A 23,046-nucleotide genomic window follows, 5' to 3' on the forward strand; every position below is an offset into this window, starting at 1 on the left:
GATGGAGGAACTCTTACAAACGTACTTGGCATATATTTTATACATCTCTATTTTTAGTAGCAACAACATTTATAAATATAAATACATATGTGTATAGTTGTGACATTTTATTGTTCAACGCACATATTTTTTACAGTAATTTTCTATCATATTACTTTATAATATTTTCTTTTTAAAATCTCTCTTTAGTGTTATATTTCTTTAGAAGGAGCAACTGTACGTACCAATTTCCCCTCGGGCATCAACAAAGCATTTCTGATTCTGCGATACCTCAACATGGTACAATCCTGCACCTGCAAAAAACATTTTTTTTTTGTTTTTTTTTGTTACATCTTAATCACAGCTGCAAAATGCACAGTTAGACAGCTGTACATGAGTTTGAACAGCCACATCATGCTCAAGCCAATCTAATAATGATCTGGAGGAATTTCAGGAAAGGGTTAGGGCTAGGGTGTGTGTCCTGCAGTATCTATTTCACCTGTGATAACAATCTTAATATTGCTGTAATGTACATTAGACATAGCTATGAGCCTGACTTTAAATGTGTCATCTGAGACACTTCCAGGAAGCAGAAATAAAAGGCCTCATAAGTCTCACGTAACAAACCCTGCAGCGAAAAATGTCTGCCTATCCTTCTGGCGTGCGTTTAAAATATGATAAGTGAAACCCCCCTTGATCATTGTTTTTGTATGATTCAGACAATATTATGAATTCATTAGTTTGTCACGGATGCAGCTGGAGGAGGCAGCAGCCTGCTGACATCGGCTGTCTCCTTATTCATCCTGATTGGAGGTGAATTTGACGTTAAAATCTGCCTCTCGCTAACGTGGCTGCATGTGAAGGCCTCAGGGTGTAGGTCGGCCACCAGCTGGCTGAGAGAGTCTCTGAACGCTGAGGGACAAGTACATGCTGATGTCTCAGGTTCCCTATTTGAGTGTGAGTGTGCGAGTGTGCGTGTGTGTGTGTGTGAATCCAAACAGGGGGTATCCAATACGGGATAAAATTAGGCCAGCCAGGCCTTATACTGCTGACTGAGCTGGGGTGGCCAAAAAAAGCCTGGGGTGCAAGCAAACAGTGGAAGCTCAAGGAAGAGAGGAGGGCAAGCAGGACCGCAGCTGAAATGGCCAACAAACGTAAGGAAATAAATGTTGACAGCTTTAAGAAACGTCAATCAGAGCAAACAGGGAACTGGTTAAACTCCAGCTGTCAGGTAGAGGAGGAGGAGATCAGTTTTTTGTTCTCCTCTTCTTCGAGGCAGGTGTGAATACAAACAGGATGACCAGTCAAGTACTGAGCGCAGCGTGTCTTTCATTCGGTGGACAGATGGACAGGATGGGACTCGACTAAATGAGACCCTGCTGCTGATTGAATGTTGTTGTTTGTTTGAATCATAAAGGTCAAAGTTGTCCCGTAAGTGAGGAAGATTGATAAGTGTTTTCCTGTCAGAGCTTTTTTTTGTTTTTTTCAGATTATATTCTACTTTTATTCTACTGATATTCTACTTTTTGTTATTATGATAAGAATCAGAGTTGGGTTATGGACCTGCCATGCTTGGAAAATGACTTCATAGATATAACAGCACAAGTATGAGTGTCCCTGTTTCTGCCTCACCAGCGTCCCGTTGAAATTTGACATTAGATAAATAAACCCTTAAAAAGAAAGTTCTTATATATATACATCTCTGGAAATTATTAAATGGGTTGCTGGGTTTAGTTGTGTGTATGTGTGTGTTAACACGTGACACAGTTTCTTGTAAATTATCTTTGGAGGACAAGTTGTTGTTGTGTGTCTGTGATTAGGTGTGAGATCCTGAGTGTTTGTTTGAATCAGATAATTACCTTGAGATTAAAACTGGAATTTTGGAGGCTCATTTTACCTTTGAAGATCTAATACCTGACTGTGACTCACAGTACATTATTCCTTTATTTATTATTCATTCAGAAATTTGCAAAGTGCATTATTAAATGCAACACAGGTGTTCAGACATGTTTAATCCTAAAATATCTTTTTTTTTTTTTTTTTTTAGCAAGGTAAGAGATTAATGACAAGATGCTATAGTCCTTAGGGTGTCTTAGGATCTCTCCCATAAACTGTATGCCAACATGCAGAACGTTAACAGATTTTATAGATTCGCCATTCCTTTAATAACTTTGCTCATGCAAACATAATGTGGCATATTAGTGGTTAATTTGCTTTTTAAAGGTGCAATATGTGAGAATTTTAGTCGAAAACATAAAAACACTTCTATCAGAAGTGCTGGTTAGAATGCTAACCAGCTAGCCTCGGTCCAAAGCTCCTGTGCTAGCCATATGCCATCATATAAACCTTATAAACACTGACACTCCCGCAGTGCTTCAACCTCTCAGTCTGTGCCGCTAGCTGCACGGCTAACTGAGCTAACTGTAGCTACACTAGTCAGCAGTTAGTGGTTATTCTGGTGATAAGCTGCCCCTAATTTGTTTTGAGTATGAATTCAACAAGACACCAATTCTTACATACTGCACCTTTAAACTCACACAGTTCAAACTGAGGTTATGACCTACACTCAATATCCTTAAAAAAAAAATCAAAATACGTACCTTGAATCACTTCCTGTCACTTTCTCATATTACTAAATATCTCAGTGGCACAGAGGGAGCGATGTGTGTCACATTTCTGTCAGCAGCAGCAGGTTTGTTTGTAATAAACAGAAGGGGATAGGGACAGAAGATGATCTGGGTTATTAAAATGAGGAGTGAGAGTCATATACACACACACTGCATTTTGAAGTGGTGTCTTGGGAAGACATAAGCAAGTCTGAGCCTCCTTAAAAACCACAGCAACATGTGATCCATTCAACCATTCAAATACAGAGCCTGAAGAAAATTGAACTGCCACAAAAGCAAAACAGTTAAGAGTTAAGAATATGTTTATACTGGATATTGCTTCTTGTATTCACAAATTAATTTAGGGATTTCACCGTCTACAATCCACAATATCACTAAAAGATTCAGATAATTGGCAGAAATCTCTAGGGGGCATGGCACTGGCTCTCCATTATATCATAATGATGACAGAAAGTGGCACATGCATGTTATTTTGTTTGTGGACGCACATTAAAGGATGAATTGAGTCATCATTCTCTGTCTCTAACGTGTGCGTCTTCTTGTGCAGTTGTGGATCTGGTGTACTGGAGGAGCGTGAGGAGGACTGGCATAGTGTTCACGGGGCTGGTGATCGGTCTGGCCAGTGTGTTCCAGCTCAGTGCCATCACCGTGATCGCCCACATCTGTCTGGGTGCCATGTGTGTCACCTTTCCCCTCCGCCTCTACTATAAACTGTTGGAGCTGCTGCGCTGGAACCCCGGGGTCCACCCCTTCCAGTGAGTGTGTCAGTGTTGATTTTGACATCATTGGTTAGTTTTTCCCAACTTCAGTTGTTTCCAACATGTACTCAGCTCTTTGTGTTCTTTAAGACTTGTGTGTGTGTGTGTGTGTGTGTGTGTGTGTGTGTGTGTGTGTGTGTGTCTCTGTCTGCAGGTCGTTTCTGGACAATGACAGCTCCCTGACAGATAAGGAGACAGTGATGCTGGTGGAGGAGGTGGTGCTGCTGATCGCATTTGCCGTCACGGAAATCAAACGCCTGATTTTCATCGACAGCATTATTGACTCTATTAAGGTCTGAGTGTGAAACAGATACAATAATATATGAACACCAACCTGAAAGCTGAATGATGAGATCCCATATACATTTTATTTCCTCCGTTTTCCCGTGATAACGAGTTCATTTCATTTGTTTTCTCGAGATCTCAAGTTATTATCTCGAAATAACAACTGCCATTTTCCCGAGATAACAATATAATTAATTTGAGATCTCGAGATAATGACTGTGATATGATAGGCCTGAGATTATGAAGACGCCCGGGACGTCGTAGCTGGTCAGTTATGTAGTTAACGACGACATCAGGCTCACTTAGATTGCACAGCCGATATAGCTGAAGCCTTGCTAACCGTCTTTTTAGATTACGCACACTAATGTGTATATTATCTGTAATAGCCAGGCATAATGCTATTTCAGCCTGTGTCAGGCCTTGATTGAAAAGATATGTGACACGGTGATCGATATGCTCTGCTCCTCTGATGTTGCTACACTGAATGATGTTTCCTGCTGATTTAATATACTACACTATACTCTCGAATTAACTATATCGTTATCTCGGGAAAGCAAAGTTTCGTTATCTCGAGATCTCAAGAAAATTATCCCGTCATCTCGGGAAAACGGCAGTTGTTATTTCGAGATAATAACTCGAGATCTCGAGAAAACAAATGAAATTAACTCGTTATCACAGGAAAACGGAGGAAATAAAATGTATGAATGCATGGCCCTTTAGGGCTTCGGTAGTTTCCCACAGGTTTAAATCAACTTATATTTATTTGTTTGGTGTGGACAAACAATTCAAAACAATGGCCCGTAAGAGCTGCATAGTGGAGGTGTTGATTCACAGGAACTAATTTTGTTATTACATAATTTAACTTAACAATTACATCAACATTTCTTCTGTGCTCTTTCTCAGTTTGTTGTCCTCCTGTATCTGCTGACCTATGTCGGTATCTTAACCACCGGACTGACTCTGGTGATAACTGGTGAGTTCTTCACTCAAGAATTGACTGATGAGTGTTTCTCAGCTGCCAACTCTATGATAATGGTCTGGTTAGGTTTAGTATGGTGGCCCTGAGGGTCAAAACACAACAACATTTCAGACAACAGAAAAGGTGGGATAACATGTTTTTTTGTGTTTGGACAGAACGCTGGCAACAGTTCAGCGTCATTTCCTGTTTCTAATGTTTGTGAAAATGTTGCGTTTTATGAAATGTTCTTGTGTGTTGACCCTCAGGGCCACCGTAGTTTAGGAAACCAACACTACTTGGTCACACGTTTTAGTGTCCAACTATTGACCTTGACCCTATCCCTAAGGACCCATTCACACAGAGACACCTTGCTTAGAGAAATGGATTTGTAAGCCAGATATTTCTGTACAATAGCTCTGAAGTAACAGAAATTGTCTTTGTCTTTAACAGCTGTGATCACCATTTTCTCCATTCCTCTTTTGTACAAAAAGCAGCAGGTGAGAGTTTTATGCTTTTCACTGAAATTTTTGATAGCAGTAAAATAAATGGGGAATGCTCGGGAAAATCTTGTTTGCTGGAGACAATAATTGCAAGCACACTGCCTAACTCCCAAAAATACATTTCAGTACCATACCTTCATGAGTCAGATAGTCCGATCTATCTATTTGCCTGACAAAGGTCTAGTAATGAAACACTGTAAATAAATGTATTTTTGAAAGTTAGACAGTGCGTGGGAGTCTGCTCGCAGCTTTCGTTCTTGTTGTCCCTCTCCTACAGACTTGGCTCTCAATAGATGCACAAATTATTTTTCTGCTGGCGAAAATAATGAAAACATATTTTTGTAAAGCTCGTTATATTGCCAGAGAAATAAAAGTTAGACAAAGAAACTCTTTGATGCACTGACCTACCTGTTGTTTTGGTGACAGGTGCGGATAAGGAGAATGGTTAGAGCTGTTAAAGCTTTTGTAAGGAAAATCAAAAACATGTAAGTAAGCCGCCTTTATATAATGTTCTTTAATGTTCTCTTAATGTCACGCTAATTGATATCATGTTCTCTTTTGACGTTTTTACATTTTGTGGCAGGTGCCTTAGTCTGTCTGGTTCACTGAGACCCTCTGCTGCTCCTGAATCTGCTGCAAAACCTGCAGCTGCAGCTGCCACCAAACAGAAGGCCAAGTCCAAGTAACATGTTGGTCACATGTTGAAAGCACCCAGGTTTTTTGGGATTTGGAAAATGTTGGATTGGTACATCCTCTGTGGGGGTCGCTGGAGGGGCATCTCGTTTCCATGTCTCCGCCATGATGTTTGTTTATGGGAGCACGATTTAATCGATCCTGACAGCTGAAACAAAGCTGCCATTCACTCAAGGACAGGGAGTGAAAGTGCACGAAGAGAAGAATTTATTTAGTGAAATGCTTTCTGTGGGCAGCGTTTCATACAACCAGTTCACACAGTCATGTACTCGAAGCAGGGACAGCACAGAATATCACTGTTTTTTTTTCTTCTTTGTCAACAGCTCTATTTTTACACAACTAGTGAGCGCGGTGTTCCTGTTGAGCTGCAGAATTATTCATAACGAAGGAGGGAAGCATTATCGCCGCTTTCATTATTTAGCATAATTCATTTTTAGCTGGATAGAATAAAACTGACATAAACATCACCTGCAAATTAATTAACATTAATGGTTTTGTGCTTGCTTCATCACCTAAGTTACTTAGGTATTAGAAAAAGCTTTCTCAGCAGCGACTTCTTACAACTTTTATGAGACTTACACGAGAAATAATGAGAGCGTTGTCCTCTGCTCTTCATTCTAATTGTATTTAATCAGGTACAACCAGTGACTTCGTGCTGCTCTTGGAGCAGTGCAGTGATTAAAGGAACAAAGTGTAGCAACCAAACAACTCTTAATAAGTTGAGAGCAACCTCAGCTGTCCTGCAGTAACTCCAACTGAATGTTGATGGATGAGTGGCAGTAAAGACACCTCTCTGTGGGACGAAACTGCAGCAGTTCTAGCTCTTGTAGGAGACAACTTTATTTCTGCCCTTTGTTAATTAGTTTAAACCTGCAATAACACATTTATTTGGCTGCACGCAGTTACACATCCAGCATGGCAGCATTAGCATTCTTTTGGAGTCGTGTTCATGTTCATCTGATGATTTCAAGTCTAATATTCACTACTTGTTTGGCTGTGTTTCAGTTTCAATTGTGGGCCTGAAAACCAAAACTGCTGAAATGCTCCATAGAGCTGAGAAGAACTGCAGAGCCGGTGATGTGTTGTGTAGTTTTTTTTTATCCATTGTTATAAAAATATAGATTATAGCTGCTTTAAGCTTGCCAGAATGTATTTGTCTCTAATCTCTCAAGGTGCTCTATCAAACATTTCAAGTAGTAGTGGAACAAGAAACATGGTTGTTGTTATGTTGGCCTACATTTGCTTTCACCTTTGGTTTGTGTCTTATATCTAACATAACTATAACTAACTACATAATAATAACTATTCTTTATGATAACAAAACACCTCCACCCTGTTTCAGTTGCATAACTGTGTGAACCAGCTGCGCCATATCCTGTCTTCAGAGGACATTTCAGTAGATAAAACAACGATCTACAAATTTTATACCATTTAGCGACATTATCAAATTTTAAACAAGCAAAAACAACCAAATTAAATAAAGGATTCAGACACAAAATTTGGTCGATAATTGAAATGGCATCACAACAGGCTGCTGACAGCTTGTGGAGAGAAAAGTGCTTGAGGGGCAGTTTGACAAGGAGGTTGAGGTCACTGCTAAATACAAAAATATCCATTTCAGGAAGCCATTATATTCCCTAGTTAGTCTATTCTGTCTCCAAGGCAGTTCCACGAATTTCACGGAAATGACAGCATCCTTGAGGTAGAATAATGAAGTTCACATCCAGAAAATGACATTTGACTCAAGAACCCTTCCATTTACATTTTCCAATTACATTTTTGTGAGTCAATAATACACAAATTTTATACATTCAGCGAGGATCTGATGTTTGCATGTCAGTGAGGGTGGCTGCTGACATAACTCCACGTCAACATTTTCCAAATCTACCAAACTAGTCAAGAACGTGGTCATAGTTTGTTTCTGAAAGTGACCAAGACATCACCATGAAATTACACAAAAGACTCCTCATGAGGAGTTTTCTCATCATTAAATTATCAGTACTTTGAACCAAACATGCTGCAGAACGCTGCTGGTGCTGCATGAGATACCTGGACTAAAGTTATGATGAATCGTTGCCTTTTTAATGCAACTCCACAAACAGTCCGGACACTTCAGTCGTGACCTGACAGGGGTAGTTGCACTTGTTAACTTGCTGTGCGTCATGTGGACATTTCAAACTTGGCCTGACACCCCGCCCTGAAAGACTGAAAGACCAACATAAATAGATGAGGGTTGGGTGTGTACCAACATTGGCTTGTTAAAAATGTCTCATTGCTTAAATTGACATGAGGGTGAGTTGATAACGCTAAAAGTTTCAGTTCTTGTTGAACTATTCCTTTATCCTGATAACTGTATGTTTTTAGCTGCCAAACCTGAGCCAGTAAACAGTAATTTAGCCTGTGAGCTACTGTTTGCATGTCAGATTGATGTAGGTGACCATGTGGCGCTCTCTAGTGGCCACTGTTTGAGAACTTAAACGCAGCAGCATTCATACTAACATGTCTTAATAAACTGAAGTTATTAACTGTCATTTCACATGATCATCCTTCAGACCCCTGCAGAGGGAAAGAGGGGGATGAAAAGATAAAAGGCTCAGTACACCTCAGTATAAGAAAACAAATAATCTCACTTATTTTGAGTGGTATCTACCTGCAGATAGTTTTGGTTTGGTAGAAAGTAGTCCCTACAAAAACAGCAAGTTCTATGGATCACACACAGTTAATAGTTTCCGCAACACAAACACCTCACTTGTGCTGAGGTGATGTCACAACACTTGGATACATTAAACCTAAACTATCTGAATTGCTACCAGTGCAAGTAAGTGAGAAAATATGTTTTTTTGGTAATTTGGATGAACCAACCCTTTAAAGATGCAACGCGCAACAGCTTGCCATAGTAACAGCTGTATCAGTATAATATACGTGTTACTGTTAATGTGAAAAATGGCATCTTTGTCGTGATTTTTTTTAGGTGTGTGTCACAAAATAAAAGTGTCATCATCACCATCCCTAGAAAAATGCTTGACATTGTTTTGCTGTTATGGTCGTCACTTTCATTCTTTGTTTTAGACTGACTTGTTTCTACAGGTATTTATGATTTTTTATTGTTATTTCCTATTGTTTTGTTGCTCCCCAATTAAAGGTTATTTGCTAAAAATGAAGACGAGTTTGCTTGTCACTCTTTTTGCAGTAGAAAAAGCATCTGCCGCTAATAACATTAACAGTGGCTCTCTTCAGTTCAAGTGTCCCTTTACGTCCTGGCAGTGTGAGACTGAAGCAACTAAATGGAATTCAGCCATTATTAATTTGATGTTCCAACTTTGACACGGTACAAAACTCCTCCAACCCAAAATCTGCACGTGTTCCCATGTTTTGATCAAACACAGCGAAGTCCTCCTGGGTCATCAACTGTATATACACCACCAGGGGTTGCACCGACATGTTTGACCACTAGGTGTTGCTCTTGGAAAGTGTCAGCTGCGCCCCTTCAACGAGAGGATGGAGAAACGCAGAGCACTGACTGATCTAAAGAGATAAACGAATCCTGACGAACATTTTAACCATCAGCGTAAGGTCAATACACTGCCGGCCTCAGCTCCTCAAACATGGCATCATCCACATAAATTGTTCTTTGTGATAAAAAACTGCTTTTCTCGCTGTTGTGAGGATAACAGTGGATACAATGTGACTGTGACCTTGAGATGAATTCCCCTCGAACACGTCAATTCAAACTCTCTCTCAATTCTTCAAGGACTTTCTTCTCTTGTTTCCACAAGCGGTGACTCAGAGCTTCTGTCTCCGAGACTGTTTACTTTCAAAACGTTATTGAACATCTTAATGCACCCGAGAGTTTTTTTACTAAGAGTGAGAACTGATAAAGATTTTGATTGACTGTGGCCACAGCATCATGTCACGGGTGCAAATTTGGCAACAAAATGCATTTTATTACATAAGTCAAACAAGACAACAGCTCATGAGGGTCTAATCCAGAGATGTAAATACTACAGAATACTATATACTCAGAGGGGATAACCCCAAAATGTCAATATGGCACTTCAAACAGTTAGTTCTTCAGATCATCATGATAAAAGTCAGACACACAGAAGTATATTACAGCACAGTGAATATGTCTCGGCGCTCACTCCTCGCCACAAACACTCTGAGTATTTCACCCAGCTTACACATAACAAGTGCATTTCTCTACAGCATATATAAAAAGTTCTAACAGCTCTCAGATTACCGTTTCCCTGATTAGTTATGAATCTACAATAATTACTCTGGCACAGAGGCTACAGTTACACGTATACAAATCTACAGTTTCTGCTGCCAAAAAGCATTGTGTCATAACATTACAACAGCAAATCGCCGAGCTGGGACAGCGATACCTTAATTAATCCCTTCATGGTCTGTGTTGCAGTTAGTACATTTGGTCTCAGTGGACCTAAGTGGCTCAGATCTGACGTGGTTTGGGTCTACTGATATGCCTGAGAATAGAGTCTCAGATGTACCTCTCTGATAGGGGGGGAAAGGGAAATAGTGGTGGAGAACGACAGTAGAGCCCTCAGCTATTTTCTTTCTACATCCACTCATGTACAGTATGATGATCAGGAGGCAGATGAAGTTAGTTTTTCTCTTGGTTGTGTGATTTCTTAAGTATCATCTAAGTGATATCAAAAGCTACATATTGATAAATATTTGCAAAACAGGAATACAAAGAAAAGGAAATAAAGGAAAAGTTCGACATTTCATGTACCTGTCTCCTGTCTGTAGAGTAAATATGAAGCTGGAGCCAGCAGGCGGTTAGCTTAGCTTAGCACAAAGACTGGAAGCAGGATGCTTGGTGGACTGTCACACATAGTGTTCCCGGTGGTTGATGTACACCCGGTCCGTCCCACTCTGATGACACACCCACTCCAGGCGGGACTGCTGCTGGGTGGGGCTTTGTGTTCCTGGAGGTCCCGACCTTCCTGTAGGTGGTCGCTGCCCGTCAGTCAGCTCGTACCTGTTCTCTGCCCTGCGAGTCTGCAGGTTAGAAATCACCAAAGATAGTGTTTCATGGCCCAAGATGCCAAGTAGTTTAACCTTCTTGTGTCAGAAACTGATCAGGGTGAGAAGAGGCCTTTCTAGGTGAGACTTAAAAAGTACGTAAGTACATATTAAATGAGTACAGCCATTAGGGCGCTCTGCTTAATAAACACAGATAATGACATCGGTCAGTATCCAGGCTGTTATCACTTCCTGTTGTGACTCAGTGCTCATCATTAGCTAACCAAATGTTAGTTTTGTGGTGCGGTGATCAGTCAGTGATGAATCATGATGCACCCAAATGTACTGACGGGATATTAAAGTGGTTGTGAAAAAGGAGTGGGGGTTTACCTGACAGAGCCAGGCCACTTGTGATGCGTGGACACCCAGAGGAACAGCCGGTGCTCTCGCGCAGTAGGGAGGAGGGGGTTTGTGTGTCGGAGGAAGGTCAATCCTTCAGAGACAGAGAGAAAGAAATCAGGATGACGAAAGAGTTTTGTTTTCCCAGAATCTGGAGCATCTGAAAGCGGAAACTGTTAAGAGAGATGAGCGAATACACAGTTATTAAAATATCATAATCCATACGCACACTCATAATGAGCGGGGCTTAAATCAGAAAACGGGTGGTGCTTTAACTGGAAGTGGGTGGGGCTGACTGGATATTGTTAAGATGAACCTGAAATTGATATGGGTTGATCAGAAGTTGAATAAAAAAACATCAGCCAGCTACCCAGTGAAGATTTTCTTTCTTCATGAGAACGGATATTGACACATTTAATTCTGATTATACTTTTGTAAAAACTACATTATCTCTACCCGATACTTGTTTCAGTTGAGTACTCTCTCTACCCTTGACGTTAGCAAGAAGCAGCAAAAAACCAGTTAAGTGATTTACGCTAGGCACAAATTCAATATTTGGATACGATTTAGAGAGGGAAGGCTTCAGGGAACACCTTAAAGGTGCAATATGGAAAAATTTACCACCTGCTGAATTCAAAACAAATAGGGGGCATCATACTGCTACAGTAACAGCTAACTGTTGATAACTGTAGTTACCGTTAGCTTGCTAGCACAGTTAGCCTTGCAGCTAGCAGTCTGGACTGGTAGAACAGGAGCTTTAGACGGGGATGGGTCGGGCTAGCTGGTTAGCATGCTAACTTCAGTACGTCAGTATTGTTAATCACATTCTGTTGATAAATTACATTTTTGAAAGTTTTTAACAACACTTCTTAAATATCGACCCCCTGATGATGTCATAGTGATGTCATGTGGGGTTGTAGATTATAAATTGTGACAAAGAGCGTGTCAAACAAACGTGGACGTGGACATTTACCAAGCAGGGAAGATAAAAAAGAAGATGCTTTGGAGTTGCATAATGAGAAATGTAGGATTGGAGAGCTCCACTCAAGGGAATAGAAGTCGATACATTTCAGCCTCTGCTGAATCGAATTTGGCCATTAGTTTAAAAATGTGTCCCTTGCAAATCCACCAACTTTATGGAAGTATAACACTAAATCTCTGGAGTGTCCCTTTAAGCATTGGTAGCCAGTGATACTAATGGCATCGTGCTTTAAATCAAAAGGGTTTAGGATATTTGACAACATGGGTATAAAGGGGATAGACTTTCATATGTAATAGCAAATTGGAAGATTTCTGACAGCTGTTCTGAGATCACTCACTGTGCGAGTTCCTCTCAAACACAGTAAGACGTTTAAGTCAGAGTCATTTTCTCATTTATTGAAATCCCCCTCCACTACTAAACCTAAACCTAGAAACTGACCTTGACCATTCATAAAATGGTGTCATGACAGGCATTGATTTTCTAACACTGTATATCACTCGATGCTGCTCTTCTCTTTCACACTTGGGATGAGAAGCGGTAAGAGATTACAGTCCGTGCTCTCGGTGACACGCTGTCCTACACTCACGTCCGCGTATGATGAAGGAGAAGGACGAGGCCTGCATCCACCCGCCCCCCCGCCGTCCCACTGGGACTTCCAGCCGCGGTCACACTTAAGATGCTAAGTTTGTCGTGGCATTGACCACAGACCAACACACGGTAGATACACCTTCCTGTAGTGTCAGAGGAGTGATGCAGAGGCCACACACGTGCACATATGTTGAGTATTTCCCCCTCGGTGCTGTTTTATGCCAGCGTCAGCAGCGTCACACTGAAACTCAGTCTTAGGCACGCACGATAAATGTTCCCCGAAGAGGTTTGCGGCATAATTAGGATACAACATTTTACAAAGAACAATATGTTTTCAGTGAATAAACAAACATCATTGTTCATGAGTTGACTGAGTGCTTTTATTTCGGATAATGAAAGAAGCATGAGATCGCAGAACAATAATAGAACGGCTGAGACCCAAAATCCTTTAGATGGAACAATAATAATCCATGTATGAACATTCTGTCATTACAACGCTTTGCTTTGTGCTTCCCAATTATAAGCTGTAAACAGTTTCAACCCCTTTTTCATACATCGTCGCCTTAATTGCATTTGACATGAAATTTGTATTGGGGGGGGGATAGCACCCTGAGTAAAATGCTTCAGGATTTATTCAACAGTTTAGCTCCTTCCTTGACGCACGCTCGATGCACTGTGTTTCTCTGGAGTGAGCATGCTCAGTGACACACTAACAGGGATGGATGAGGGGATCGAGCTGCAACCTTGCAGATATGGTCCACAGGTTCATAATAATGATTTGCGTGTAAGGAGTTGCGGCATTGGACACATAAAGTGCATCTTTGTGTTGCTATTAGGACTTAAATGTTAAATAGGAACAGAGTTAATCAAAACAAACCAACAAGGAGTCATTAATGTGCACTAAAACACATAAATGGTCCTGTTGAGTCCTGTAGTTTACCATCTGTCACAGTTATTCAGAACACACATACAGTAACGGGGACAGAGAAAAACAAAGAGCACACGCACACAAAGCATTTACTGTCAGTCACGGGACAGAGTGTGACCCAGCTACTGCTGTATATAATTTAACCTCAGAGTAATTCTTCTTTGCTGTAACATTAACACAGGTGCCGGTGCACTACAGGAACAGACCGAACAAAATAGGACAAGGGCTTCCTGCCAAGACAGCAATTATGTGCCGCCCCTCAACCTTGTCCTGCAGCCTCCCTGCTCCAGGGGCGTGCACCGCTGCAGCACTTCTCCACAGGAGTGTGGAGCAACTCCCTGAACCCACCGATGGGCTTCAGTCAACCTCGCAAGGTATCATGTCATTAATTAACCAGCCGAGCATGTTCCTTGCCATGAATTATTTGTCACACTTACACTTTGTCGGTGAAGGCTGGTGGTGGGGCCTTGCGAGCGGTGAGGATCACGATGATGAAGACAGCGATGAGGAAGAGGGCGAGGACAGCCCCCATCACAGCTCCGGCCACGGCGATGGAGTTCGACCTCTCCGCTTGAGACTGGTCTGTGGTAGAGTACGTAAAAGTAGAGACACTTTGAGTACCACAAACACAATAACATCAACATGAGTGAGTAAAAGGGACAGAGTCAAAGGCCTGCTGCAAGAGAGGTGAATCTCGTAACATTCAGATTTTGTAAGCTGCTAAAACTTGGTATGTTTGTTAAACTCGTAGTTACAGTTCAACATGTGCCCGCTAGAGGCGATGGGAATAACAGCAACGTCAGTCTGCATCGCATAGGGAAGTTTGATGCTTTGTTAAATCTGTAGCTGTGTTTTTCGGAGGATGTGTCTTATTTTTGCAGCTTGACATTTTACATTGTAAACCTGCAAGATGTAAGAGTTTTGTTTAACTGGAGCACAGTTTGTTCTGAAGAGTACAAACTGCTCTGAGAGTCATCATGCGTCTTCTGTCCTCAAGGACTGCCCTCCTGGTTTCTCTGGAGAGGAAAGGAGGGAGCTCTTAAACAGGTTTGAAATTTCTTTTAAATAAAAGCGGTCGAGGGACGCCGATGCCAAGAGAAAAGGAAGCTAAGTTGTTATGGATATTATTGATCTGATGTTTATTTATCTGTTGGTTATTGATAGAAGAGCAACAGACAACTGATTCTCACGACAAGTGACACATAAACAAACTTGTCTGACTAGCAAGTGTACGTAAAATATTGATCTTAAAGCTGTTCAACGATTGCTCTCTAGCAGAGTAGGCCTACTGTAGGTCAAGGGGCAACTAGCTACCTGTAACCTAAGCCAAGCAAAGGTTAACCAGCTAGCTGTAACTTAGCTACACTGCATGGATCTGGCGTTGGTTGCTTTGTAACATTAGCTGATATAGTAATTGCAAACGCCAAGCTAGTTAGGCTGGTGCCATGGAGCCAATAGTCCAAATGAAATAGTGATAATAATATAATTATAATTATGTAATTACTGTTATAAATACGATAACGTGTGTGTTCAGCTGTAGCTCATGTGTATAATGGGGATAGGGTGGTTGTAGCTGTAGTTTAACTCCTGCATCTTGAAACTCTTTTAGTCACTCGTCAGTCACTTTATATCTTCACTTCCCTCCATCAGTCCATGTCTCTGTATCATCCGTCCTCCGTCTTTTGTCTGTCGAGTTCTAGATGCTGTTGTAATGTCGGCTGAATTAGCTTTGTTTGACCATATGCTTGCATGTGCTCCATGTTGTCCACTGAGGGGATTAGGATTAATTGTGATTAAGATGAATTAAACTCACAGAACAGTGGGCTTTGGGCCAATCAGCAGTAATGTGTAAAACTGCGATTGCGGGACACTGAAGGAACTGGAGGACAAAAGGTGACAGCAGGGGTGGAAAAAAAACGCAAAGTGTGTGATGGTCAATTCCAGTTGATTTAGCTGCTGAGGTGGAGGAAAAAAAATCAATAATGTGCTGAGATGAGAATCCTAAATAACAGTTCAATTATGATGCAGATTGGACGAGCCTGGACCTCTGAGCTCACCCCTGAAAGCCACTTCTTCCTCCTTCTCCCCTCCCCCGCTCCGCTCTTCTCCCTTCATGCTGTCCTCTACCAGTTAATAACCGTTCGATTACCTTTGATGGTGGCTGAACTATGACAAGAGCCTCTTGATTTGATCAAAACGCCTTTAAAAAAAGAAGCAGTTCATCACGCTGCCTGCTTTAATGCCTGCTGACAGACATTTCCACAGACATTAATAATGTGACAAGGGATGAGACTGCTTTAAATCTACAATGCATAGAGCATCTTAAAGTTTATTTATATAGGAGCAAAACTTGATGTGTTTATTAAATATTATTTGGCATTAATATATGCATATTTTGCATGTTCTGTTCTGATGTTTTTCCTCCCAGTTAAACATGGTCCAAATATCATCCATTCTGAAGGGGCTTGGATTAGCGGTGGATCAACTGTCCCCAAACTGGGATCTGGCTCCAGTGCATGGCTCTCACTGTCTCCCCGACTTCAGCACTTTATCACAAACACACATCGTGACTGCACAGCCAGGAAAAGTAGATGCTGATGCTCAGTAAGGGTCATCACGGCAGACGGGCTCATCATGAATTAAATACAGCAGACCTCTGTGGCACGAGGAGAAGTGAGGGGAGTCTGTGACGGTAAGACAAACCCCACCGCCCCCTCGACAGCGGGGTCAAGGGTCACGCTACTGCCCAGACAACAGCCCCCACAGGGAGCAGATGCTGGTGTAATAACAGAGGAGGGGGGGAGGAAGGTTAGAGCGGTCGAGGGTCTGTCATTTTCCTCTCAGACATCTATTTCAATATTTTCAGCTCAATGATGGTGACAATTTGATCCCACCTCTGCTCAGAGTCTCTTACACAGCGCTGCATCACTCTGTGCTGCCTGAGACGTTTGCTCACTCCTTTGTGTGTTGTGAAAAGTATCCTTGGAAACTGTTGTGTCGAGAAAGCAAACCCACTGATCTTCTACAAGAGCATCGCTGGCTTACATCATTACAACCACTGAGCTGCCTCACTCTTGCGAGCTCCACCATGTATTTACAGACCGAGCATGCCCCGTTTCAAGGTCAGAAAGACTGTGACCATGATAAGATCTATGGAAGACACAAAGGTCAGCTGAAATTAAGACTTTTAGAGGAAGTGTGTCTTGAGGACCCGGAGTGCAAGCTAAACAGTGTCAAGGTCACATCAGCATGATGCGTCCTTATAGCCAGAGGAGCCCTCTGTAGTTCAGCCAGCCAGCGGGGCGTAATGGGCCATTTTCAATTCCAGTAGCTAATTCTCTGTTTCTGCTCCGCCTTTCACAGCAGCACAGTTAAACTCTCAGCAGCTCCCCCTGCATCCCTCTCTCCCTCAGCTTTCTGTGGCCAGGTAGAGCTCATAGGAAGACAGCCTCCATCAGATGAGCTTGTTGCCATGGGGACAGTCAATGGGCTGGAGAGTGGGGACTTTGGGCCAGACATAAACACTCAGCGTTTAATTTTACCAGCTGGTAGACAGTGGAAGAAAGACACGGTGGGGGGGGGGGGGGAGATTCACAAAGGAGACGTGCTGTAGGGGAGAGCGAGGGCCTTTCTGTCCTGACAAACAAAGCAAACTAGGAGAAGAGGGCGCAGAGAGAGCAGAGGAAGTGCTGGATCTCCCCACAGACTATAGAAATACCAGTGGAGAGGAACACTATTACAACATTCTTGGAAACTAAAGAGTAACGAAGATGAGGTGGAAGTGAGGAAGCATGAATTACATCATGTGCGGCGTCCCACATGTGCGCACTGGATTGGGGGGGAGGGGGGTGGGGGTGTATGCAGCATTAGGGAGCTAGAGATGATGTCATTTATAGAAGCACAAAGAAGAGCAGAGACTGAGCAGTCTGAGCAATGGCAAGCTTAAAAAACCTCCAGAGAAAATAACTCACAGGTGCTAAGGTGCTTTATTGAACTAAAGTATCTCAAAAAGATTGACAAAATAATGCTCCACTGTTGTCACAGACATAAATATTTTTTTTTTCCCTCCCAGAAACTTACATTTTCTTCAGTATATACAAAAACAAACATGACCACAAGGTGCTTTTCATTGACAATGTGTGACTGAAGTTCATTCTTCACTCCTTTGAGCAACAGTGATTCTACAGAAAACCCCTGACAGATACTTGTGAAACTCATTTTACATCAAAATTCATTCAAGCTTTGTTTGTTTTGTGTGTGTTTTAATGCCTCTTGGTTTGCAAATATACTGCGATATTAACCGTCTTTGTGACATGGGCAGAAAAGTAAATATGGCACTACGGAGTCCTCCTAACACACAGTATGCAGAGAAAATAAAAACAAATGGGCAAGAAATAAATCTCAGAGCAACAAAACGTACATCCATAAGTAAATAAACACAACACTTAAATTTCTTCTTCTAGGTATCTAAGGCACTAGTTGTATTTCTCAACCCAAAGTGAAGGACATTTCTCAAGGTAAAGACACTGATGACCGACCTCTATACAAAAAATGTCACAGTACAAAAGAACTTCATTAATCCGGGTGCAGGGATGCAAATTGACAAGTCAAGCAAAAATAGTATATTGATTAGTGGAATTTCCGTCTTAGTGCATAGAAGCAAACACACGAAGGGGGTTAGGCTGCTGCTTCCTGTTATTCTCCGCTTTTATGTAAAAGTGACCAGAAAGGCGGAATAAATAGGTGTCAGAACACGACACAATCCTTACGTTTAAGTCAGCTGTCTAAATGAGGGTTTTTTTGGTTAAGAAATGACCAATTGTACACTTCATTTAGGACACCCACATTAAAAAGGGTCAGCTCACGCAAATTACAAAGAACATATTCTCACTTTTATGTAGTGGTGTCTAACAATGCAGATACAGTTTTGGATTTATTAACCCAGGTTTTGAGATCGCCGTCTCTCAGATTTCAACCCCGATCCCATTAGAATAAAGGTTGTTCATGGAGGTCAATTTTACAGAAACATTGTTGTCATTACTCTGGGTGATCCACACTGTAAAAGCGTCATCGCTGGAACTATATTCTACCAAAGAAATAATATTTTAGAAAAGTTGCAACACTTTATATAAACCATATTTAAATGGGTGCAATACGTAAGAACTAAACTAGTTGATCACCAGTCAGCCCAACCTGTTCTGTCTCATAATACCACTTTGTAACAAAATGGATTTTTGAGTCTCATTCCCAACTCATAGGGCGAGTCGCCATCCCAGAGCGCCAGTTTTTGACTGCAGCCAAAGAGTAAAAAGAAGCAGGAGTAAGCAGTGACTCTGGTAATATGCTGCCCCCTGTCCGTTTGGAGTGACCTTTGACAGGTGATCAATTCTTACCTATTGCACCTTTATTAAATGGTCGATTTATAGTCACTTTAGTTATTTAACTGTTAACTATGAAATGCTTTATAAACCATTTGTTAAGCAACTGTTTATTAAGTTGCAATAGAGGGTTATAATACTTTGCAAATGGTTAATAAATACTGTGCAGTTCATCTATAAACATTATTTGGTTGGCTGTTATGTTGCAACTGATGTTTATAAACCTTTACAATTGTTTAATAAATGGTTAACAAAGCATTTCATTGTTAACAGCCAAATAACTAGTAACTAACTAAATAATTATTAGTTAAATTAACTATAAATTTGCATTTTATTTTCCTACTTATTAAGTGTTACAATCTCAAAACCAGGGTGCATTAAACCAAAACTTTATGTACACCACTAGTGTTGTGTGAGGTTATTTTCATGTAATTGGAGTGAACTGAAACTTCAGGTAGTTATTGGAAAGGGACGCTTCTGTCTATGATGATAAATGACTTCTAGGATTCTGCACAGCGCTGAACGCACGGATGAAACTACATGAATTGCAGTATAGGGGACATATTCTCTGCCTGCAAGTTACAGTGGCACATTATCAAATCTCACTGCAGCCTATTCACTGCACAAAATTCACACCCTGACAAATAATTAGCGAGGGCTCATAACAATATAACTAATTCCCATTTTGACGACTGTAATATTAAAGTGGCCTAAAGCATCTTTTCACTTCTATTTCAGGCTACAAGACCCTGTATACAACAGTGATACGTTAATTAATTTATATAAGCTTATAATCAGTTGTTAGCTAGTCAGCAATACTTAACGTGAGACACTGTCATCATCATATTTATACATACAGGTTAAACAAATATTTGGCATCTGGCAGCAAATATTGAATAGGTGACCGTACTACTAACGTTGGCATGTATTCACAACACTAGTGGACATGGAAGAAACTGTTGGATCTCCTCCATGCTGCCTGGTAAATAAGTGCATGTGTCAAAAAACGAATCTTTTTGAGTACCTGATCACATAAAAAAACAAAAACATTTATCTTTAAACCGTAATAAAATAAATTTTTCCTCACTTCTATCACAGTTCTGTGTGTTTTCTGTCAAGTTCTTGATTGATCTTGATTAGCAATAAAATGTCGCGGTTAACAAATGAATACAGATCTGATTGTAAAGCCAGAGGAGGGTGTATTATTTTATAACTATTCAAAGGATAATTATGAGTGAAAGATTTAATGATCAAAATATTCTGTCCCCTCTGGTGAGCTGAAGATAAGAAGCTGAGTGCAGGTTTTGATAACCACAGGTGACAGCACATCCATCACATAATGTATATTTTACTGTGGTAGTACTGGTAGTAATAATAAATGCTATATTAAAAGAAAAAAACATTAGTGAACATGATTAGAGCGTGCATTTGAACACATGGATAAGTGACAATAAGCCTATTAATGCCTCAGATTATAGTTGTGACACAGTCCTGTCTTGTTTCTACAGATTACTGAGAGCAGTGAAATGAGTCCATCCGTGATTTGTGTACTGGTTGCACTCTTGAATGACTTCTTTGTGTAACAAAATACTTTGCGACTAAGAGGCCAGCGTATAGTGGCTGCCATACTGTAGCCTGCTTTGAACAATGCCCCTGCTGACGGCTCTCTTGAACTTTCAAGAGCCCTGGTTTGGTGCCAGAGTGCAAATTCTCAAACACATCCATTTAAAATCTGGAGGATGCGTTTGTGGTTTACTGAAAATGACAACTAATCTGAAACTCAAAATCAAGAAGTCACACAAATGTTCAAGGATTAAACAGAAGTATTCCAGCGCATTTAAACTCAGAGGATTTTGTAGCACGTTTGCATATCAAGGCTAGACTGTTTGATAAACCCAGCCTGTTGTTACAGCGGACTGTGCCTCCTCTGTGCAGGCCTCCCTGCCCGTCCTCTCTCCATCCCTCCCTCGAGGGGATAAAAGATGAGCTGAGGACATATAGTAGAAATGCTCTTAAGGTTCCCACTCTAGGCCATCAGTTTTAAAAAGGACATTGCTGGGACATCAGTGGTCAAGTCCTCGAGCTCTCAAGTCTCCCATCATTGCAAGTTACATAAAGGGTAGACACTTTAGTAGAATACAAATTATGTGGTCGTATATTATAAAGTTTTGCAAAAGGCAGTGCAATAAGTTTTTTGACCATAAATCAGTGTGTGTCACCAGGAATTCTGTTTCTCTGTGAGGTCTTTTCTTTTTTTAATTAGCCTGTATGCCTCTGCTGTGTCCTACTGACTTTTGGAAAAAAGGCCTCTGACCATCTGATTTTCATGGCTTTACTTTCAGTCATATTCAGAGTCAGAGCTCTTTTAAACAAAATCAGCGTAAGCAATATCTACACATAGAAATAAGCAAGTGCCACATAGCCTGAGAAGGCTGATTTTGTAGAAAACAAAAAACCCTTTCTTTTACAACAACCACAGGTGATCTGTGAACCCCCAGGGTTTCCACTCAACTGAAAGACATCAGTAATGCTAAATAAACTGGCAGTCCATGTAGTAAGGCAGAGACAGCACATACATCATGATCCTTAGTTAGTCTCTACACACACAAACTAGTGACACGCCCTCTTCTGTCGGCATGTAGACTGTCAAAGTGGCTGTGCAGTCCACAGTCTCTCCACATCAACAACATAAACGTTTCATCTCAAGTGTCAACCAGGACGCTTGGACAAAACAAAGGAACTACAGAACTGAGATTAGTAGAGGTGTGCATGTGCGTACAGAAGAGAGATTATGTGTTTTTTTCTCCCTAATTTAATAAATGAAAATTTCAGGTTTCTGTCATACGTCTGCTTCTGCAGGACCAGGTAGCTTGTCAAACGTACCACTCCCTACGTGAGATGACAGAGCCGTCTGTGTGAGAGACATAGTCCCCCTCGGGCCCGCTATCGTAGCAGTCATCTGACATGTAGGGGGAGCCGTTTCCCTGTAGTTTAGGTGACTGAGGGTATCTGGCACATCGGGGCTGCCGTGGACTAGAATACTGTGCGTGTTCACGGTGGTGGTGGGGACTCTGCTGATGGCTGTGTTGACTGCTCTCCCTCATCGCCCTGGTGTAGCCATTAGAGGGATACTCCTCTCCATTGTAGTTGCTATGGTGACGACGGTCACGCTCCTGCTTGAGCTGGCGGTCGCCCCACTCTTCTCGGTCGTGGTCCCGATGCTTGGAGCTGCTGCCTGCTTTGGTAGGGTGGAGCTCGTGCTGCGTGGGGGCTTTCTGGAGGTCATTGGGGCCCAGGTACTGCTTGGTGTAGTAGTTCCCGTGGAAGGTCTGCTGCTTCCGTAGGTAAAAAACGCCAACCAGAGACAGCAGCAGGAGCAGGAACAAGGCCCCGCCCACAGCCCCACCCACTATGGAGCCGAGATTACTCTCAGGTAGGGCTTCAAGAGTGGGGGAGCTGAGGAGCACATGCCCCTTTTCATCCACTAAGGTGGAGGAGGCAGAGCCAGTTAGGACAGGAGCAGTAATGGTGGAAGGCATGGTGGGAGGATCTAATGGAGGGAAGGAAGGAGGGTGAGAGGGAAGTAGAGGGTGGAGGGGAGAGATGGACAGACAGAGAAGCAGAGAATGTCAACTACATCAAGTAGGGATAGGTTGACAAATACATCAACTAAACTACCACACAAACGAAACTATGGAGGTTTGCACTGCCAGTTCTTCAGAGCTCGTGGGTGAAGTCTTTAGGTATTAAATAATGATGGGAAATACAACATAAGAATCTAGTATATGGTATAATTGGCTGAAAAATCTAACATATTAGATGATGGAAAAATGAGAAAGTTTGTTTCCAGCAGGGTCTGAGCAGTGCTTCGATTAAATTAAAGAGCATCATATGATTACATGAAATGGCACAACATCCATGGCAAGATTTCTTGTCACCATAAGATATAATCCCAACATGCAAATATTCACTTAAATCTTTGAAC

General features: G+C 41.5%; 2 protein-coding genes across 3 annotated transcripts in view; one reads left to right on the forward strand and one right to left on the reverse strand.

The window, feature by feature from the left end:
• Nucleotides 1–1,042: 1,042 nt before the first annotated feature.
• rtn2b (reticulon 2b) lies at nucleotides 1,043–8,961 on the forward strand. The gene is made up of 7 exons (XM_084373536.1): nucleotides 1,043–1,133; nucleotides 3,154–3,361; nucleotides 3,519–3,657; nucleotides 4,553–4,622; nucleotides 5,058–5,104; nucleotides 5,534–5,592; nucleotides 5,691–8,961. The coding sequence occupies exons 1-7, from the start codon at nucleotides 1,121–1,123 to the stop codon at nucleotides 5,791–5,793; spliced, it is 639 nt and encodes a 212-aa protein (XP_084229662.1). The 5' UTR covers nucleotides 1,043–1,120; the 3' UTR covers nucleotides 5,794–8,961.
• Nucleotides 8,962–9,719: 758 nt separating this feature from the next.
• nectin3b (nectin cell adhesion molecule 3b) overlaps nucleotides 9,720–23,046 on the reverse strand; it is a 29,534-nt gene continuing 16,207 nt past the window's right edge. Inside the window, exons 6-8 of one of the 2 annotated variants that reach the window (XM_084373985.1) lie at nucleotides 14,121–14,265; nucleotides 11,177–11,279; nucleotides 9,720–10,822 (exon numbers count right to left, since the gene is read on the reverse strand). In XM_084373985.1, coding sequence (XP_084230111.1) covers nucleotides 10,649–10,822; nucleotides 11,177–11,279; nucleotides 14,121–14,265 — 422 coding nt within the window. In that variant the 3' untranslated portion in view covers nucleotides 9,720–10,648. Of the gene's footprint in view, nucleotides 10,823–11,176; nucleotides 11,280–14,120; nucleotides 14,266–17,650; nucleotides 22,612–23,046 lie in introns of those variants that run through there. The other variant, XM_084373984.1, reaches the window with a different exon arrangement.

Source organism: Pagrus pagrus, assembly GCF_965226575.1.
Source record: "Pagrus pagrus genome assembly, chromosome: 14".
NCBI classification, from domain to species: domain Eukaryota; kingdom Metazoa; phylum Chordata; class Actinopteri; order Spariformes; family Sparidae; genus Pagrus; species Pagrus pagrus.